The 21585-nt window shown below is 36.9% G+C and overlaps 1 protein-coding gene across 8 annotated transcripts in view; it reads left to right on the top strand.

The window, feature by feature from the left end:
* Positions 1 to 21585, top strand: part of NRG1 (neuregulin 1) — a 1117663-nt gene that overhangs the window by 947732 nt on the left and 148346 nt on the right. For 7 of the 8 annotated variants that reach the window (XM_060653177.3, XM_060653179.3, XM_060653175.3 and 4 more), the window contains exons 3-5: positions 1016 to 1137; positions 9296 to 9346; positions 11669 to 11719. In XM_060653177.3, coding sequence (XP_060509160.3) covers positions 1016 to 1137; positions 9296 to 9346; positions 11669 to 11719 — 224 coding nt within the window. The remainder of the gene's footprint in view (positions 1 to 1015; positions 1138 to 9295; positions 9347 to 11668; positions 11720 to 21585) is intronic. The other variant, XM_060653178.3, reaches the window with a different exon arrangement.

Below are 21585 nucleotides of genomic sequence, written 5' to 3'. Positions count from 1 at the left end.
TGGGGGCACCTGGGTGGCTCAGTCGGTTAAGCCTCCAACTTTGGCTCAGGTCATGATCTTGTGGGCCGTGTGTTCTAAGCCCCACGTTGGGCTCTATGCTGACAGCTCAGACCTTGGAGCCCACTTCAGATTCTGTGTTTCCATCTCTCTCTCTCTGTCCTTCTCCCACTCACATTCCATCTGTCTCCCTCAAAAATAAATAAAACATTTAAAAAATTAAAAATAAATAAATAAAAAGTCTTTAGTAAACTCAACCAACCCCAGTGGTTCTGAGTTTTTAAATCATGGAGACTGCTTAAATTATTGGCTATATGCAACAGTAAAACACAGACAGATGCAAATTACAATGCTGCCCAGGCTGAAAGAGTGCTGAATATTGATTTATATACAGTTTTATAAATGTGTGTGCTGTTGTTGTATATTTATTTCAATATTAAGAGTGATTTGTGTCCTTCTGTGCTCCTAGCAATGAAAATCTTAAATTCCCTTTCTTTTGTAAGTACTAAATCCTCTTCATTCAAAATTAACATAATTCCTAATGATACTACTGAGAAAAGTGCAGAGGATTTTAATCTATTCTAGCCTTCCTTAAGTGTCTGTCCTTACCAGATTTGTAAATGATTTTACGCTTTTTTAATCTTCCTAGTGGCGGATGACATTTAGATATAGAAAGGAAGAAAATTTACCAATTGGTTTGAAAAAAATATCTGGGGCATGATGTGTTTAGTGGTGGCAGTAAAGGAATAAAAAGAAAAATTAGAGAAGACTTACTTTAAATTACTAATCTGGGTGATAAAATTAAGGTCATGTTCATGGTATAACTTAAATGTGATAATATCTCATTTTTACTCTTGGTCACATCATACATGTATGTATTAGTAAGTTGTGTTTTACCATGGTCCCTGTAGAGTGGGGAGGGGGAGTTTGAGAACCCCGAAACTACAGAGAAATAGATTTTGATGGTCACTGTATTTCTGTGAAATATACTTACACCACTTTTGTTCTGATCTTACAGGAAGTCAGAACTTCGCATTAACAAAGCATCACTGGCTGATTCTGGAGAATATATGTGCAGAGTGACCAGCAAATTAGGAAATGATAGTGCCTCTGCCAATATCACCATTGTGGATTCAAATGGTAAGAGATACCTACTACATCCTGTTTCTCAGTCTGTAAGAGGAGTGATCGAGATGTGTGGTAAGAGTTGTAATATAAACTTGTATGTTAAATCTTCCTGTGAACAAATAAAAAACATGGAAGGAAAACCATATCCTCCAAGTATCTTGTGTGTCTTCCATGAAATTCTTCATTCCCCAATTTGATATAAACCTGAAATACACATAGATTTTATTTTTTGACTTCAATAAGGTCATGAACGGCAGAAACAGAAAGAGGTTATACCTCTTCTTTAAATTTGTCAGGGACGGCTGTCAAGTCTTTGGCTCTATCCATAACAGAATATGTACATGTATATATATGTGTGTGAGTATTTATATACAGAATACATATGTATATGCAGGATATGTATATTACATGCATATGTATGTACATATGAATATTCCAAATGAATATATGTACAGTGTATGTGTGTGTGTGTGTGTAGGCATAAAAGAATACAATCCTGACTCAGTCTTGGATATTTTAATGTTCTCCTGCGTGTTTTTAATACAGCTGGCTCTAGGTAGTAGGAAGTTAGGCCTATCAATTTTTTTTAGGCCTGTTAATTCTGAAAACAGGAGAGACTTAGAGGCAAAGCATTTGCTACCATGTTGAGTCGACTTCTGCTTCCCTGAGAACAGTGCCAGGGAGATTTGTTAAGCAAATGGAGGCCTCAGAGGTAGAAGGTACTGCTTCCCCTCCAGCAGCTTCTCTGAGTGATCTGAAGAAGTAAAAGCATCACAGCTGGTGGCTGTCTGCTCGTGATACCCCAATACTCCGCAATTTGATGGAGTCACCTCTAGAAGCTGATGAGTTAGCAGGGAGCGTCTCAATCTCTTGAAATAATAAAATGTGACTTCAAAAACCCTTTGGTGCTTCTTTTTCTTTTTGCATTATGGCACTTAACTACTGCCCACACGAGCCCTGTCATCTGTCATAAAGCCAAGCCTAATTACACTGCTCTGCTCTAGGCAGGAGATGAGAGAGAGTGTCCGCTGTGAAGGCCTCGTCTCTTAAAGTGGTAAGGTAAGAATGTGAGGGACGAGTAAAAATAACTCGAGGGTCACCTCCACAGGAGACTGATGTAGTTTGTGTCCGTTGACTTAGTAGGATAGCGAGAGGGAGTAAGATAAAAATATGGGACGGAGTTGGGAAAGTTAATTCCCAGCCTTCTCTGGATTCCCCACTGAACTGCTCTGTCGCAGGGTAATCAGAGTTCATTACTTTAATCTTAAATACCTGCCTCCACAGAGAGTAAAGGACAACAGTGAAAAGTAGTTTCCATTACTATTTTTAGGAGCTGCGTTTATAGTTTAAAATGTAAAAGCCATTTAAAATTTATATGGGTAAATATAGCATCACTTTACTTTTTAATCAGCACAGGTTAAGCAGTAAGCATGCCGCTGGCATTATTTTACCCCACATGGAATTTTATAGGATGCTACTTGAAGCACAAATTTAAAAACCTATTTCAGTGGCTTATTCTTGTTTTTTTTTTTCTTATTGTCCCACGTTTAGTAGCTTGTTCTCAGCTTGTCATTGGCTTGGTTGAACGTGTCTCCTTGTGGTAAATGCTATTGAATTACGATTTTGACACTTGGATTAGATTTGTAGAGCAATGTATACTATAAATTCCCAGGAAAATACAATTAGAGTAAGTGTCACGGTCTCACAGAGTGCTTACAGTACTATTCTATTATTCTGTGTTTTCTGATTTACAGGAGTAAGCAGTGAATTATTTACTGCTCTATCATTCCTGGCAAAAGCCCATAGGGTTTAGTTTCTTACTAATTTTGGGGTGCCGAATGATAATACAGCTTTTTACATTTCTCTCATAGGAGAGACATCCAACTCATTTTTCCATATTAATTCCTTCAAGAATTGGCTGCCAATTTGAATATTTAGTGTTAACCAATTATAATGTAGAGAAATGAAAGTTGGGATGTTTTTGATAATCAGCTTTTTTTACCTGACAAGAGGAAAGAGAAATTCACAGAATATTGTAAGGAAGTGATTCTTAACCAACTAAAATTCATTATAGAATGGGGTCTTACTGGCTTACATAGAGCATCTGAAGGAGAATAAAGAATCTCAATTACAATGCAGGATGGTCTGTTTTGTTTTCTTTTTTTTTTTTTTTCTTAGAAGCCTAGAAATAGTTCATCCTTATCCAACCTTCTCATTACATTTTAAAAGGTATGGAGACTTAGCATGTGTCTGAAAACAGATACATTCAGGATCACGAGATATTTGGTAGCAAAGAAGGACGCCAAACCAGATTTCTTATATTCCTGGTCTAATATGGCTCACTCTGTACCTGTGTGTTTGTGAATGTTTAAGTAGATTCTTTGGTGTGTGAAGGACAAAAACTGACGGAAGGGTGTGAGACATAAAGCACAAGGAGTTCTATGGGGAAGAACTGGAACTTCATTGTTACTGGGGTTCAAGGAGAAAAGTGAACCCAGGGCATATCTAAAAATTTAAGTGACAAGGGTTTCTGAATCTTCTCTCTAGTATTTCTGCCTTTGATGTGCCTCAGATACTTTCTTGATTCTTCTACTTATCTTCTCACCTCTCTTGCTTTCAACTGTGCCACTTTATATTCTGAACTCTAACCTGATTGTGATCCCACTTGGTCATTTCTTCATGACTCTTTTTAAGGCATTCTTTCCATTTTAATTCCTATTTTATGATTGCTTTCTTAGTTCTGAAGCAGATTCCCCATTGCAAGCATCTGATTTGCAGAACTTACTGTGCCAGACCATATGGAAAGACCTAGAGAGCTTACCAATTATCTACCTTCTGGTCAAGTGTCTGCTCTGGGCTCACCACTGGAGAGTGAAATGAAACATGGCTTCCTAGAAACGCCCCTCTCCTCAGAGGCTGTGGACCTGTGTGCTGTTCATCAGAGCCTCTGGGCCAGCAGCCACCATGATAGACGAGGCCAATGTGTTCGGCAATATCAGGAGACTCTCTTTTCCTTCTACCCCTCAGTGGCTTAGTGGCAGCACAGCCAAAAAGAAAATAAGTGATCATTCTGATCCTTCAGCCTCTTCTACTGCTCTGCTCTCTGAATTTGCTATATTCAGACCAATTCTGGTTATCAAAGAAGTCTCAGCTCAGGTTGGGAGCTCCCTGGGACTCAGATATGTAACCTTTATGTTGTCACATCCCTGTGTCCTTTGAAATCTGGGCAAACATTGCACATAAACACTCTTTCAGAGAGAAAAAGAGCACTCTACTATGGTTATAAACTGCCACCTGGCTAAACCATCTCTTCCTAAATGTATTTATGTTGACTTGGGCTGAGAGAGTGGAATTCTCAAGAATTTCATTTTCCTTTGGGGCCCTAGAAAAAAAGTTTAAAAAATAAGAGCATGTTGTCAAAATATCATATTGAACTCCCCTTGAGATTTTAATTTATGTTTTCTATAAAATACTAGTAATTTTGTTGATTTTGTGTTGTCTCACTCATCTCTCCCGTATTTAAGTACTTCAGTACTAACTATGGTCTGGTAATTTCTACACAGGTTGTCTTGCTGAAAGATCCTGGTTTGCTGCTGTGAACTAATTATCCTAATCTCATCCTATGCAACAGATTCCTTGTGATTTACTGAAATTCCCACATGGGTACCTTCTTGACACTGAGATGTTCAGAATGTATTTTGGCACGAGATTCTAGAGGAGATGGCAGAGGTTTGGGGGAGATCTGCCTGAGACATTGTTTTCTTTTCTCCCCAGAAAAAAAAAGTGAAAAATGTAGCAGGATGACCTTGATATCTGATACTACTTTTAATTCCATTAACACAGCTTTATAACTATCAGGAAAAAAAATTGGCTTAGACCATAAAAGTCTTCCATCCAATATTATGAACTTTCTGCAGTGAAAGTCATTGTTTAGATTTGCTTAGATTAGCAACTATGAAATGACAACAAAAACCCAAGAAATTCTCCTTGAATTGTTATAAGCTTGAGTGAAATAATGACCATATTTTCACTATTTTCAAGCATTTAGAAAAGAATATATATGTAGCCAATCATTTTGTTAAGCTACGTTTTAGAAATTTATGTTGTCTGCCTTTTTCCATTGTCTTTTCAGTCCTATCTTATTTGGAAAAAAGAATTTGCCATACTGTAGACAGACACACACCTGTGCAATCTGCTCATTAATTTTTGGATTTTGTGAGTGTAATAAGTCCATTGAGCTTTCTTGTAAAAAAGAATGTCACAGGGCGCCTGGGTGCCTCAGTCATTTGAGAGTCTGACTCTTGATTTCGGCTCAGGTTGTGATCTCACAGTTGTGGAATCCAGCCCCACATCTGGCTCCATGCTGAGCGTGGAGCTTGCTTAAGATTCTCTCTCTCTGTCTCTCTCTCACTGCCCCTCTCGCTTGCTCATTGGCGTGTGCTCTCTCTTTCTCTCAAAAAAAAAAAAAAAAAAAAAGGATGCCATAGGCAGCCGTCATTACATGATGCGTTAGGGTAGATTCCTTTCATTAATTCAAATATGGCAGCTTACAAGGCCACATATACTATGCCTATACAGATTATACACTGTATGTTCATTTTTATTTGCATTTCATTTTGCTTGGTCTTTATATAGGAAACCTTAATTTCACAATTAATTCTTAGCTGAGGAGCTCCATGAAAACTCCTGGGCATCAGATTAGGGAAGAGAGTAATAGACCTAACTGGTTTTCAAATTAATTAAGTACTGCAGTCTTTAAAAGGTTAATACAAGAGAATATACATACTAATCAATCATATCCTCTACTAGATTTTCTTTTTTTAATCAGGAGAAAAATTATTTGAGTGAGATTCAAGATCCCATAGCAACATTGGGCTCATAGCAATAAATTTGCTGTTTCCTCTGAGATGAACGAAAAATATTATGTCCACAAAATTTGACTAGTACATCAATGGATCCTTTAAAAAATTGGCTCGTGTGGGTAATAGGCTTAGCTTCCCCCTCTCCCAAATTGATGGTGGTGTTGAAAATGCTGTGATATTGGTAAATGAGCTGTAGTTACACTGACAATAATATAAAATGTTTTGTAATTTGTAAAGCAGTCCCCATGTATGTTGTATCGTATTGTATTTCCATGAAGACTAATAAGGAAGAACGTCATGGGTGGAATGGAGAGATCTTTCCAATGCATAGTATCCATTGTGTCTCTCCAGCATTTATTCCTCTTAAGAGGAAGCTCTCATTACAAGCAGGAATGCAGACACTTGAGGATGTTCCTGAAGTCATCTTCACTAGTGCCAATAAGTGGGCCCATTGTCAATCTGTAAAAAGATGACTTCATCATATGTTTTGTGCACACATTAGGAACCTGTAGTTTTAGAATAACAAAGAGTCACAGAAATGGATATTTAAATACATACAGGTATATCATACATATGTTTGTATATATGTACATGTGTATTTTGCTAAATAGTTATATGCAGTATATTGTGCTCATGGTGAAACCTCAAACAAGTCATGAATACGTAATAATTAGAAAAATTACTTTCCAGAAGGTGTCATTTTTCAAATGCTGCAACGTTTTCTTGAGACCAGATCTGATTTATTCAAAAAGCATTCAAATATTACAAATACACTAATGTTCCTTATGTTTACTTACCTACACAGCCTAAGTTGCTCAGCTGTGTTCAGTTCCTGATAATTCTAAATCCTCATTAATTTGCACTAATGAAGGGGATGTCCTTTATAAATTAACAAACTTAATATACCAAATTACTGTAGGAAAAATATTTTGCTTAAGTAAATATCAGGAAGATTGCAGGACTTAAAGGTTTTAAAATTTGTAGTTGTAACTATTATTTTCAATCACTTATAACAAAAGATTGTTTTGTAAATCTATTTATTCTACCCGAAACATGCATAAAAATGCTTGCTGAGTGGTTTTAATTAAAAAGATTAATTTTTCTTATTAGCAAGACTCTTTTAGTGTGGAAGTATACAACTTCCTAACTTGCATTTCCCCCAAGATAATTCGGAAAGTTTTTATTTGGAACCATAATCATTAAAGATATTTTTAAGGTCTCCAGGGTAAATATCTAATTTTAGGAAGGGAGATTATTATTGTTATTATTATTTTTAGAAAGTGAGGTTATTTTAAGTTGTCTCTGTGTAGATAGATTATTGTGGTAACCTCCTGTTCAGGTATTTTTATGTAACATTCAATTAAAAAAGGAAATGTTATGGTTAACCTTTCCTCTAATCTGAGATCTTTCATGCTGGAGCTAGAAAAGTACTTTTTTTTGTCTTGGAAGGTCATAGTGGACAACTACTTGGTTTGTCAAAAATAAATTTGAAGAGTCTTGATATTCATGCTGGGTTTGGGATTTCTGCCCAATTCTTGTGACCCTGAGCTTACTACTTTAATCTGGTTGTTGTGTCATTGATGGGTCCCAAAGGACAGAATAAGGAAACATCTCTCCTAACATGGGCACTTGCTTGGAAACATGGATCTTATTCTATGTATTTGTAGAGAAAGATAAATGTTGTGAATCTTTGATTAAAATGTTCCTCTCAGATTCAATTTTCCCCAAAGAAGAATAATTTCATTTTCTGCAGCCTACATCAAGAAAGTTAGTTGTGGCCATGTTATAGACAGATATGGCCATATTACCAACACAGAATATCCTCTATAATTCCTGCTGCTTGAAAAAGTCCAAAGGATATCATACACCCTCACATTCTGATTCCTTTCTCTTGATCCCATTTTTCGTGGGCAGAAGAGGCAACGTAGGCTACTTTGGCAGCTTGATAATAATCTCACACCTTGAATGGTCTGTCCTAATGTTTGATTAGAGAGGACCATCCAAACTTATTTTCATGAGAAAGACACTTTTGGTCTCATCAGAGCCATATTTCTGATCTTTATATGTTCATATTTCACCCAGTGCTTATTCTTAAACATCCCTGCTGAATCTCACATGAAATTTCTTTCCCTTCTCATTCCACAAAAACGTTTTATCCCTATAGAAGCCTCTGAAGTTGAAGAAATATTGCCACTTAAAATTAATTCCTCTTGCCTCCTGGACTAGTCCCACCATGGAAATTCTAAATGGCCATATTCATATTTAAAGATGATCGCATTGATCAGGAACATTTCTAACTCCATGATTAATAGATTCGAATGTAAAATGATAACATATATGACTTTAGGATTTTAGTAGCTACTAGTAACTTTTGTGATGTATATATATCGCAACAGATTCAACTTGCCTGTTTGTCCTGGTTAGTAAATAGTAAATAGTGAAAGGTCATTAAGTCATTTAACAAGAATTAAACAAACAGTGAAGGTTGAACGGTACTCATTACTGCATCACTACATCTTTCCATGCCTTACTGAATATACTAGATCTTGACAACTAAAACCCTTTTCAGAAGGACAGAAAGAGGACAGAATTGGTTAGACAATGTAATCGTCCTTTGTTCCATTATAAAGGCAGTCAACTGAAAGCATGTCAAAGTTTGAACACTCTCATGATTCCCATGATAATGGTGTGTCCAGAAGGATACAGTTTCTTCTTCATTCCCTTGGGCTGAGAGCTGCCTACTTCCTCTGTGCCCTGCCCAGAGTAGCTCTAAGTCTCTCCGATAAGGCGCCCCTCTTGATTACCATTGGCAATTTTCTGTAGAGTTTGATGCCGGAACTTGATGACTTTCACCAATCCCAACTAGAAATATCGCTTGCTTTTGTTTTTGAACAAAAATGTAATTCTCCAAAGATTCATAACTTAAAAATTCTGACCACAGCTTTGATTCTACATCTTGTTTGTTTGTTTGTTTTTTACTTCTGCTATCTGTCTTCCTTTCTGAGAAGGAGGCTCCTTGCCTTATAGTCTCCATCACAGACGGGTGGGGGCAGAGAATTCTTACGTACTCTAGCACGGCTCATCTCGTGCTCTTTGCCCGAGAAAGAAGAACTACTTCTCTGGACAGTCTTTTTTTTTTCTTTTTTTTTTGCGCTTCTCACTTTCAGGGCGGATAGAGCCTGGGTTTTCATCACCCTCTTGCAATACTTTCTTCCTTTACACTCTTTTGGTTTGAAGGCAGGCTGTGGAAGTGGCTCCCGGCCTCCTGATTATACATCATAATATCCTGTCACCTTTTCTTTTTGCAGAGATCATCACTGGCATGCCAGCCTCAACTGAAAGAGCATATGTGTCTTCAGGTAAGGAAAATAAGCTCCCCAAATTTTACTAACCAGAACGACAGACATAACTGCTGGCTGTGTCTTCTACTAATCAGAACCCTGTCTGCATCCAAATTGCAACTGTTCTTGCTTTCTGCTCCAGTATTTTCTCCAGTTCGTTTTCCCTCTTTGGATTTTACTAAAGGAGTACAGTTTTTGCTGTATTCCTGAAGTTGGGCCTGAAAGGCATGCATGGGAAAAAGAAATGTTTAGATACAACTTAGTGATGTTAGAGCACTAAAGAAGGCATCTGGGTTATACATTCAGTTTATATAATCTTTATAGGTGCTTCTCTTAGCTGCCTCTGTTCTCTTTCATCCATCACAGTTCAATCCTGAAGAATGTGTCCGTGTCTAATCTCTGACCTCTGGGCTCCTAATGATCAGTTGTGGGTCACTGAACTTACAGAAAACACTGTTATAAGCCTGAGTTTTTCAGATATTTTGCTTTTTTGTTTGTTTGTTTGTTTGTTTTTGTTTGTTTCTTACTTGCCTGTAATATTTGCTGGTAGCAGTTAGAGTCTGAGCAGACATTAGTTACTTATAACCCAATTCTACTACTGTACTAATGCATGTATACTCCTAATTCATTGATTTTTCCACTAGCTGTGAATTTAATCTGCTGTGAATTTAATTTTTTTTTTTCATTTTTATTTTCCTCATCCCCCATTATTCTATAGTTAACAGGACCTTGGAACATTTAAAAATTCACATTTAAGTAGAAGCAAGTTTTTAGAGACCTAGATTCAAAACTCACTTCAGAGGTATAACGATAACATGTTTTGGCATGATACTTCACAGGTTACAAAGATTTTTGCATCTCATTTGGTAATCACAACAGATGTGTGAAACGAGACATTATTTTTCTTCTTTGTACAGTTGAGAAAATTGAAGCATTAGAAATGTTAAGTCCTATATCTCTGTAAGTAGGAGAGCAGACCCTTTCAGCTCAGTATTCGTTCTCATTACCCCATGTTTAATGTTTTGGCATCATTGATTCCCTGCATTATGGCCTGTACCTTGTTGAAACTCTAGGAGGCCATATCATCGAACACAGCCTTTTTTTTTTTTTTTTCTAACTTACCTTCACCAGTTCCTCCTCTCCCCTTCAAGCCATTGTTCAGGATCATTAGAGCTAAATTTCTCTCTACCCTAGACTGCTTTGGCCATGTTTAGGGCACATTTATGTGTTGTTCATAAAGATGTACGTATGTGTGTTGTAGGGTGGGATGATCCTGGAGTCTAAGAAGGTTGTACTTTTCTGAGTAATAGAAAGAAAGAGAGAGAAAGTGAGAGGGAAGAAGGCATGGAGAGAGAGAGGAGGAAACAGAGAGGTAAAAAGAGCAACAAAAAGAGAAAAGTTGTTAAGTTATCTGAATTTTCTTCCCCTTCCATTCAGGCATTTCTTTGCTGGAAGGGACTTCGCTGTCTGACTCCGGTAGATGCCGTTAGGAAGCTGGGCTTTTCAGTTTATGTGGTGCTTGTCTTGGGAATTTGCAGTGACTGTAACTCTTATTTTCTGATATATGACTTAAATCTTTATGACTTTCTGGCTGCTGAATTTCAATCCCTCTTTGATACTAAGTTGTTCTTCTTTCTGACTAATAAAAACCCTTAGGTCCCATGCTTTTTTCCTGCATGAGTTGTGTTTTATGCTCTGTCTGTATTTAAATACCAGTTTTCCTTCCCTTATGCTTGGTACCTAAGAGACTCTTGCTACCATACATCTCCAATGATTGTATATTATGAATTTCTTCAGCATGTGTTGTTTAATCCTAACATAATTGCTCTAGTGGATCTTGCATGGACTTTATTTAGCACCGTATTTGGTCAGGATGTTTATGCAGACCATGTTGCCTGAGAATACTTTCCCTTTTTTCCCCTCTGTGCATGAAACTTGACTTTCATTCTTTCTGAATATGGGAATTGTTCTCTTTGGTTTCATATTTCTTAAAATCAGAGCCACACTTGAGACAAGGAATTATCCATCTCACTTGTACTAGGGATCTGTTCAGAGTGATGTTTCTAGGAAGTTCATACACCAGTTGGTATGTGGGGTATCCTCACAGGGGGATTGACTCCCATTTTCTTCCCTTTCAAAAGAGTCTTTGGACCCTGTGGTCCTCTGTTGGTCTTTGAATGTTGTATATATCTTCCTCTGGCTTTGAAACGCTTCAGCTTCTCTGTTGCACTGTTTTCTAGTCCTCTTTTTCTAGACGATCTTTAAGCCTGGCAAAGTTCTGATTTAAGAATGCAAGCGGCATGACTCAATAAAGCCTCATTTCACTTCTTTGTTTTATAGAGTCTCCCATTAGAATATCAGTATCAACAGAAGGAGCAAATACTTCTTCATGTAAGTATATTTAAATATTCCATTCGTTAGTTTTTAACCCAAGACAGTATCTGCTTCTGAAGATCGTGTTCCTGTGTATCCTCTGCCCTTACTGAGGAACAGTCCATCAAGTTCGGGAGCAGGATGGTATTTGCTGTTTGGAAGGGAATGGCCCCTTGCTATGCTTAGGGTGGACTAGATATCCCCTCCCCCTAAGGCACATATGGATATGAGAAGACACGACATATGTGGTAGTTTTATAATGCAGTCTCTTTGAATGTTGAAAAATGACTACAGAGCCTCTGAGGCCTGGTTCTAGGTGAGCAACAGAGAACATCGTTGGTGGTTTTTTAACGTGTCTTGATGCCTTGAGCAATTGCCTGAGGCCTGATACCCAGCTGTTTGGGGCCTATTCTAAAGCTCCCCAGTTCTCAAATAAAGTGTGCTGTGACAGAGTGAGGAACTATATATAGATGCCCTTAATTCAAATTTGATAGTAAGTGACTAATTATGAGAATGCTTGGAAGCAAGTCCCCAGGCAAGATCTCAGATTGGTTTTCATCTGTTTAATGTGAAATGTGCTTTGTGCTTATGGAGTTCTACAACGGTTAGATTGATTGGTGCTTTGTGCCATGTCAGGGGAACTTAAGAAATTAGCAAGGACTAGTAAAAATAGTTTTGATACTTACGAATTGTGAATGGCATAGAATTAAGTTTTGATATCCAACGGGGGAATTTATCAGACCTTGAAAATAAAGCCTATAATTACAGTCTTTCTCTCCCATATTTTAGCTCTTTATTTAAAGCTATTTCTCAGGTTGATAAGCTCTTCAATAAATAGATGTCCCCAATCATTCCATTCCAGCCCAGAGGGTGTGTTTAAGGAACAATTTCCTTTGGCTGTCAGCATGGTAGGGACCACTTGCAAGAAGGTCTGTACATTTGGCAACTTTAGTTGTTTTCTCAGGCTGTTGAAATAAATCCAGTTTGAACCTAAAGCCTTTCCCTTTGGGCTGATGGTACCAGAACTGTAATGATATGATGTAAACGTATCTTTTATTGCAAGAAGTATGATGTTTTGACTATATTTTAGCTAGATAAAGCATCATTTAACTAGATTGATAGCAGCAATCTAGGGAGATCAAACAGGAAATAAAATGCTAGAGAGGACTTAAATTGGCTTCTTCTGTATTCTAACGATACTCATTACATAGTCTGAAATGATAATCCCTTCTGGGGAATTTGGGATATTTGTTATTTAATTCTACTTATAAAAAGATTAGTATAATTATATAGATTTTAGCTGACTAGCATTAAGGCATCATGTGGAGCTTTGTTTTAGATTTTTGAGTGCTTATTATACAAGGGCAAATACTGGATTTTTCCTTTTGGCATTTTGTCTGGGAACAGTTTCTCCCTTGCATGATTCATTGAATAAAGTTATTGAAACTCTTGTAATTGGAACCCTCATGCTATCATTAACAGGGCGATGGATGCTATCCTTAAGCATATCCGAGCAGTCTTGGAATAGAAGAAATACTTCTTTGGATTTTCCAGAGCTTTAGGGAACTGAAATGAATCTCTCGGTTCATATTGTATTCATTGCAATACTGTTGAGAGAGAAATAATTTTGAAATCTGACTCTGATCTCCAACTCTCAGCAGAGTTAGTTCCTGTTGTTTGGTAAAGGATTTTGACGAAGAAAGAAGGCTTTGTGTTTTGATATCATGTTAAAATGTATCAGTGTGCCATTTTCATGCATCCCTCCTTCCCCGTTCATGCTAGACTCTCAGTAAATGCTGTGGGATTGATTAATGCCCACATTTTTGTTAATCTCATGAAAATATGCTCCATAATTTGAAAATACAACCAATAGTGGCAGGATCCTAAGTCTATTCTTGGTTAGAACGGTGAGAGCAGTGTGAGGCATCATCAACTCACCTATGGGCAGCACCCATAGAACCCTGCATTGCAGAAGGCTGTGACGTCAGCATAGCTCCATCTAGTAAAGGCTGAAGGGGAAACTTGAGGAAGCAGTAACGGCAATAAGCGGGACGTAAACATCCAAACGATATCTGTGAGTCGAAGTCCTTGGGAAAGTTCACATGGGTCGGGAATAATCAGCCCTGAAGACTAGGTTTCTTTTCACTTTGTTTCACCCAGAAAGGAGACACCAGTAAATCCCCGGATGTGAAAACTGAACTACGCAATTGGGATGTAATCATGTCTTTGTGGGGCTACGTTCTTTGAACTATTGGCACTTGTGTTTCTATGTACACTTTAAAAAGCCTTTCTGAAGAGGATGGATTCAGCCTGTTATGTGTTACGATGACTTGGTGTGCTTTTGGGGTCAGACAGCCCTGTTTCTTGTTCATTCTTCAGGTACAAATGTGCACACCTCTGTGGGGAAACATCCCCTTACTGCCAGTCCTGTTGATGAGAGCGTGTCACTGCTGAGTAAATCTTGGGACGGTTCAGCAGTGTCAGTTTACATCCTTGGCCCTGCTCAGAACTCTCTGTCCTTTCTGCTCACTTCTTGCTTTTCTCCAAAGCCTTCCCTGACCATGCCTGCCCTCAAAGTTCTGCTTTTGACGTCTCAAACTCCTATTGGAATAGAAAAAACAAGAAGAAGAAAATAAGAATTGCCCACTTATCTATCTGAAATCCTATTGCTAATATTTTAATATATATATTCCTCTAATCAGTGTTTTTCATTCTGACTTTCTATTTATCCACCCTTCCTCTATCTACTTAATGTATAATAAGCATTTTTCTCATGCTAGTTAGTAAATACTGATCAGAAATATTTTCACATATTTTTTTAAATCTTAAATTTTTAAATATTTTTTGATCATCGTAACAATAAAGCAGTTGTTCTTGACTGGAGGTTTAAAAGAATTTATTTTTCATTTACAAACACCTTATCATTTATTCCCCCTGTGTATTTATTATTCCTAGCAATTCATAATTACTGGTGAAATATCAAAGTTACAAAGCCTACCCTTTGTAAGGAAAATTTTAACTATTTCTTTTTTGAAATTGGGATTGAAATTTGCATTGTGTATTCACTATTTTTAGAGTTACTAATTTATAAAGTTTTCAAGAAGTGTCTTACAATGATCTCCTGGTAAAGATTAACATTATTTTCCTTTATTTACTTTTTTTTGGTAAATGAGGCATCTGTGACTTGAAACATATTATTTGCTAAACAAGCGTCCTATTACATACACTTACGTGATATTGTGTAAGGAGAAGAATGTGAACAAAATAGTTAGTAGGACGCTCTTGTTCCTCCTTTATGTAGGATCAGCACGAAAGTAAAAGGACTGCTTAGAACAAACCTGAATTATTTTTCTCTGAAGTGCCAGCTGCCCATGACCCTATGTTGCCTACAATTTTATTGAATGCTGTAAAAAAAAAAAAGTGCAATTGTTATACCAATCACTTTACTGAATTAAGAACCACCCATTCCAATTTAATATATAAATGAGGGAAACAAAAATGAGAAGTCTGATGAATAGTAATTAGATAAAAATAAAGATAAGTTTCTGGAAAACAGTCTTAAATAGTAGTAAGTGTTTCAAGTAATAATAATAGCATAAATCTATTGATGACTTTCTGTATACCAGGCACTGTCCTGGGTGATTTGTATGGATGATAACTCATGATTCTCACAAAACCTTAATCCAGTTTTCAGATGATGATACTGATCTATCTTGTCTGAAGTCATACAAGCAGAATTCAAACCCAGGCAATACACTAGTCTGCTATGATACTTGAGATTTTGTTGCCTCAAAGAAAAAGCCTTTAATATTAAAAGGAATGTGATTCTATGAATGGACTGCAAAGTTATCTTTGACACGAAGTGGATTGGGAGTATGGGTGGTAGCCTAATAAGGTAAATGTATGGCCTGGGACCAGCTGAGCCCCTACGATCTGTATGTCACCCATCAAAGCATGGCAGGCAGTGAGGCGAAATGGAAAGAACACACATCTTGGGTGGACACGTGCTTGTAAGTCTAAATGTGAGTGCTGCAATTACTGGGTAATCTTAGGCGAGTTGTTAACCTCCCCGAGACTCAGTTTCAAGGTCCGTATAATCTTGTTTGTCTCAAATCTATATTGGAAGCCTGATGTGGGAAAATTAATGTGAATCATTTAGCACATCTTTGCTTTTAGGTGGTCTCCCTTCTCTGTGGGAGAGAGCTATACCTGGAAAAACGATGTGGCTCTAAAAAGAGAATGGTAATTAGAGGCAGCCTTACGTCTTATTTGAACAATGTAGGATAATATATTTTTGGAGGAGGTAAGGAGCTAATTATTTGCATTCTAAATGATGATGCTGGAAGTTCTATGCTCAGAAATCACTGTGTCTTTTCAAAATATGATATATTCTCAGCTAAGCCTGCATTTCAAGGGAACTTATCCAGGAAGTCCTCTTTGAAATCTCTGAATGAAATGAAGAATTCAGTCTTTAATTTGGCACCTAAAAGAGCTCACTGAAGGGGAAAATCTCTTTTGTCCGCAGGACATTTTTGTTATAATGAGATACAGCATTTTCACTTGGGGGCAGTGATATGTATTGATCAGATTGGGCCAAGTCCATGGTCCATTGGTGAGAGTTACATTCCATCCTCAGCTGGAACTGACTTACCTGCTTTAATGGTGGAGGAAACTGCCTGAACCTTTGCTAAATGATTCTCAGCTGGAAAAATGGCATTTCAATTTCAGATCTTTATTGGTGGCAAATATGAAATCTGTCCTGTCACCGTCGGAGAGCTACTTCCAAGTGAATGCAAACTGTGTTTCCAGGTTTCTAGAAACATGACATTTTCAAGGGTGTGGTGGCTCTGTTGTGGAGAATGACAAACAAATTCCCATGCACCATATAGCAATAAGAGAATAATTTAAAAAGGAAATTGCCCCTCTGGTATTACTTCCATCTTTCTAATTGCCTAGGCACTTACAGATTTTTGGGGCAGTACAGTGTCTTGACCAAGAGCACCGGCATGTATATATCACAGCCATTCCTATGCTCGGGCAAGTTACTGCCTTCGTGTTCAGTTCATTCATTTTGTGAGTGAATGTGTCTTACTGTTTTTCTTAACGTACCGCCTACAACTGTCCTATCATTCTTCAGTCCTGCCTTTGACCTTTCTAAAGGCATTCATTGTCTCTCATTACATTCCACTACCGGGTGAGATCATCTCAAAACTTTTGATCAAGCTTACAACGAAACTATAATTAACCTTGTGTATTCAGTTGAAATTAAACTTTTACAGAATTTTCTTTGGAACCATGGAATAAACCATATATGTGTATGTGCTGTGTATATATAAGTAACTGATATTTGCATCATACTGTGTATTTTATAAGGCATATTTTTATATGTTGAGTCATTTATTCACACAAGAACTCTGTGACCTAGATTTCGTCCCATTTGTTAGTTGAGGGGTTGAGGCTCAGACGTTCTGACATGTCCAAATTCAAAAACTAAGTAGGTGGTATAGCAGAAATTTAAAACTGAATCTTCTGATTGCAAATCCTATGGTCTTTTTTTTTTTTAAGTTTATTTATTTGAGAGAGAGAGAGAGAGAGAGCATGCACAGCAGGGGGCTGGGGGGGGATGGGTAGGGGCAGAGAGAGAGAATCCCAAGCAAGCTCTGTCAGTTCAGAGCCCAATGCAAGGCTTGAACTCACGAACCGAGAGATCATGACCTGAGCCTGAGTTCAAGAGTAGGATGCTTAACCAGTCGGTTAAGCTACCCAGGCACCCCAACAAATCTTATGGTCTTTTAATACAAAGTTTTATGGGATCCATACAGCCAGCTTGAGGGAGGGCCTTCTTAAAAAAAAAAAAAAAAAAGGCATCAAGATGTAGTTTTTCTGAAGATTCCCGGAATATAATCAACATTTGTTCCAGTTATCCCAAAGCCAGCTTTTATTGAATTAATACACTTCCCACAAACTACAAGGTAATAAAATGGACAGGCGAGCCCTTAGTTAATGGCAATACAATTCAAGGGTTTAATACTATAAAAGGAAGCAAGACTGTTGGTCCACAATTATTACAGTGACTTGCTGTTCAGCTTTGTTACTTTGAGAATGATGTGGTATATTTCCAAATATGCTATTTTACAAAGATGGGAATAATCTTAGAGCCATTGTGCTAATGGGAGTATGATCTTCATCAAACAGGCATATCTTCCTCAGCAGTAGTTTTTTTCAGATAGTTGCATTGCCTTATCCCAGGCTAACTACTATTTAATTTATTATGTGATATCTTAAATCCTGAAAATTATTTGTATGGTACCGAAATTCATTAGTAGAAAATTATCAGACTTGTTTCTTTGTATTTTATTCTTTGGGGGGATTTTTACTAAAATAGTCTCGTTAACATTAAGAAAATTAGTCAAGTCTTTTTGTACATCAGCTGGAAAAGGGAAGGACATCTTTTTCCCCCTGTTTTCAGAGTAGTAAAACTATAGTTAAGTGTTTTTAATCATTAGGGATGGAGCAGTGAAATGGATTATACACACACCAGTTTTAATTTTTTTAAATGGCGAAGTGGAGGGAAGAGAATGGAGACAGAGAAGTGTATATCAAGAAAGCATCTAGAGCAGAGCTAGCAATGTTTAAATAAATTTGGTGTTTTTTTAAATTCTTTATTTTTTTTTCAAGTTACCTAGGGATCTGAGAAATAGGAAGATGGGAATAGAAGCCTTTAAATTAGCCCCTGGGTGTTCTAGGAGACAGCTGTCTCCCTGGGGTAGGGGAAGGAATAAGATAGAGGAAGGGATGGGGAACAACATGATAAAGCAGCAGCAAAATACAAAATATGGATCATGATTTAAGAGTTTATTGATTACAAGCTATAGAAATTTAACCCCAGAGGGCTTAATATAAAGAGGGTATGTTGGAGTACATGACTGGTGCATTTTGATCCAGAGCTCCACTGCTATTAATAGAATCTTCTCTCAGCCTTTATGCTTTGCTTCTCTACAAAATGGTAGCTTCATTCTCAGTGGGTTTTGTCTGCCTGACAAGGAGAGAACTGCTGGTGTCTCTAAGCCTGTAACCCCTTAGCGCATAATCTAAAAAGAAGAGAAAGTCCACTCCTCATCCACACAGCAAAATTTAAGGAAGAATGTGATTGGCTCTACTTGTGTCATGTGCCTGCTCCTAAAACGGTTACTGTATCCAGGGAGATTAATGACTCAGGCACGGCAGGGGCCAGGTCAGATGTCCACTGCTGTGTGTGTTTGGGTTCGTGAGGCAGATGGGCTCAGCCCCATGGGAACTGCATGGTGTAGGTTCATTACGGGCAGGAAGGTTGTGTACCTAAGGAAGGGCAGGGTGGGCTAGACAGGTGAAACCAGTGCAGTCCTCTATGGCTGATAAGCAGACAACTTTAGAAGAGTCAGGAGATACACATCTCAGAATTTTAAAGGAAACCTAAAAATAAATGTTACTGAACATTGTTTAATTGGGCAGACCAGATTTTTAAAGAAAATTAGAAAACTGAAGACAATTGAAGTATCTTGAAAGACTTTATTGGAACCTGTGAGCTGACTGTATGATCATTCTTAAAAATGCCTTCTTTTTTTAAGTCCAGAAACGTATGCTTTTCTGAAGAAGGTAGAAAAGAGTAAAAAAAATGAGCTACGGTTTTCACATTAGAATGCATAGGAAGCATTTTTGAAATCTGTAAAATGTTCTGACTTTGGAGTTAGAAGTCAAAGTCTATTTGATCCAGATTCTTTTATTAAGGAATCTCTGATTAAGTAGTTTTTGAAAAATTACTAGTTTCTTTCACCAGAGTAATTGTATATTGATTAGTTTCTTTCTTTTTTAACGGTAAGAAAAGGAAAAGAAACATGCTTAGCCCGTTCCATTTAATATTGTACAGAAAACTCAGCAGGTCTTGTTGAAGTGTGACATCACATTTGCTGAAGCTTTATCAGCCTCATAGACATCACCACTGAAACCTGGAGGAAATAGTGTCTCCACTAGTTCATCTGTAGGCAAATCCCACTTTTCCCTGCCCTACTCTTATTATAATGCATCTACCATACAAGGTGCTTGAGGATTTAATTCAATTTTTAATAACTTTGTATTCATAGTTCAACTAATTGTCAAAGAACTGCTGGAATGGCACTTTTCATTTCATCTCTCAGTCTACCAGAAGTCAGCAAAATCTTAAAAACCAATTATATGGCCAATGTGGGTTAGAGTCTACAGCTGCGCTCATCTCCATTCAAGTCCATGACTATCTCTTACTTAAGAGATTTGGCGTTTAGGTTGAACTTATTCATCACATCTAAGCTATTGTTTTGTTCATTGCTCAGATATTCCATGGTCTCTTCTTCAGCGAATATCAAGCTTTTTAAAAAATGGGATGAGGAGAGATGGAGAGAGGGTGAGAGGGAGACACACACACACACACACACACAGGGGAGACAGAGAGACAGAGATAGGCCGTGTTAAATATTGCAGGACTTTTTTTTTTGCCATGATAAGAAATTTCCTCCGTATTCCTTTTAATTTTTAAAAGGAATTTTGGGCTATTAATTTCTTCATTTCAATAGTAAAAATTGTAAAATATAGATTGGGATAGGCCAAGTGACAACTAAGGTCAAATAGCAAGTGAGTGGTAAATGTGAAATTAAAATTTGATGGCCCTGTTTTTGCTATTTGAGTCTTAGATCACTGAGGGTTTCTCTCTCTTTGATTAAAATAAGTGAATGGTTAGTAATCTATTTCCCATAGGGCTCCAGCATGATGCTAGGAACTGTGAAGTGTATTTCTTGAAAGGGGAGAAGGTTGGGAAGGTGAAGTCAAGATTAGTCCTTGGGCTGAAGTAGTTTGCAGTAAAATAGAAAGGTTAATTGTGGTTAATTGTGCTAATTATGTGTAATGACACATATTCATGATACAAAGCAGAATATGGGAAATAGATTTTTAAATTAAGTTGCTTTTTAAATAATATTGCTTAAGATAGAATACACTTACCCATTCTATGGCATGTGACTTAAAAGGAAATATTATTTAGATAATGATTTTTTTTTTTTACTGTTGTCTCTTTTTTAAGTAGCCAATTATTTCTGCTTCATGTTTAGAGCTCAATAATTTTAACAAGAATCAGAATTCTGAAATTTATCTATTTAAAAAGACAATGAAAATCTATGATTTACCGTTAAAAGTAAAAGGCCAAATAAGATTAAGAGGAATCAGAAATTACTTTGCACTAAGTAGTTTTGAAAGCAGTTTGGGAACTTTTAAGGGACTTAGAAACTTAACTGGAAATTTTAGATGAGCATAATCATAGTATGGTAAGTTGAATTACTGTTGATTTTCAGAAACTTGCCCATCATACATAGATGGACTTAAAAGATATTCAAAGAGATATTTTTGACTAGGTTACCTGGAAATATATATGGAAAGGTTGAAGTTTCTTGAACAATATTATTTTCATTAGTTGTCTTTTTTTTTAATTTTAATTTTTTAACATTTATTGAATTGACCTAAAGGTGACAGAAGTAGTAAGCTAGAAAATGTATGTCTAATTATATTGTAACTGAGTGATAGGTATAGTAAATTAAAATAATAAAGTAAATTAATTAAAATGATTAAGTATTGAAAACAAAATATTCCTTTATAATGATTCCTCTATTTCTTAAAGTTCATTTATTGGAAGCAGTGATTAATTGACAAGAAGCTTCTGTGTCATCTGATTGAGTTTTCAACTGTAGATTCCCCATGTAAGAATTAAGATATATTCAAAAACATAATCTGTAAGAGGAAATATATTAAATTTATTTTATAATATTTTATATAAATGTCATGAATTTTAACTTGAGATCTAGCTATTTAATCAACCTATAAAA

Source organism: Panthera onca, chromosome B1 (assembly GCF_046562875.1).
Source record: "Panthera onca isolate mPanOnc1 chromosome B1, mPanOnc1 haplotype 2, whole genome shotgun sequence".
Lineage (NCBI taxonomy): Eukaryota > Metazoa > Chordata > Mammalia > Carnivora > Felidae > Panthera > Panthera onca.
This window is presented reverse-complemented; position numbering and strand designations above follow the sequence as displayed.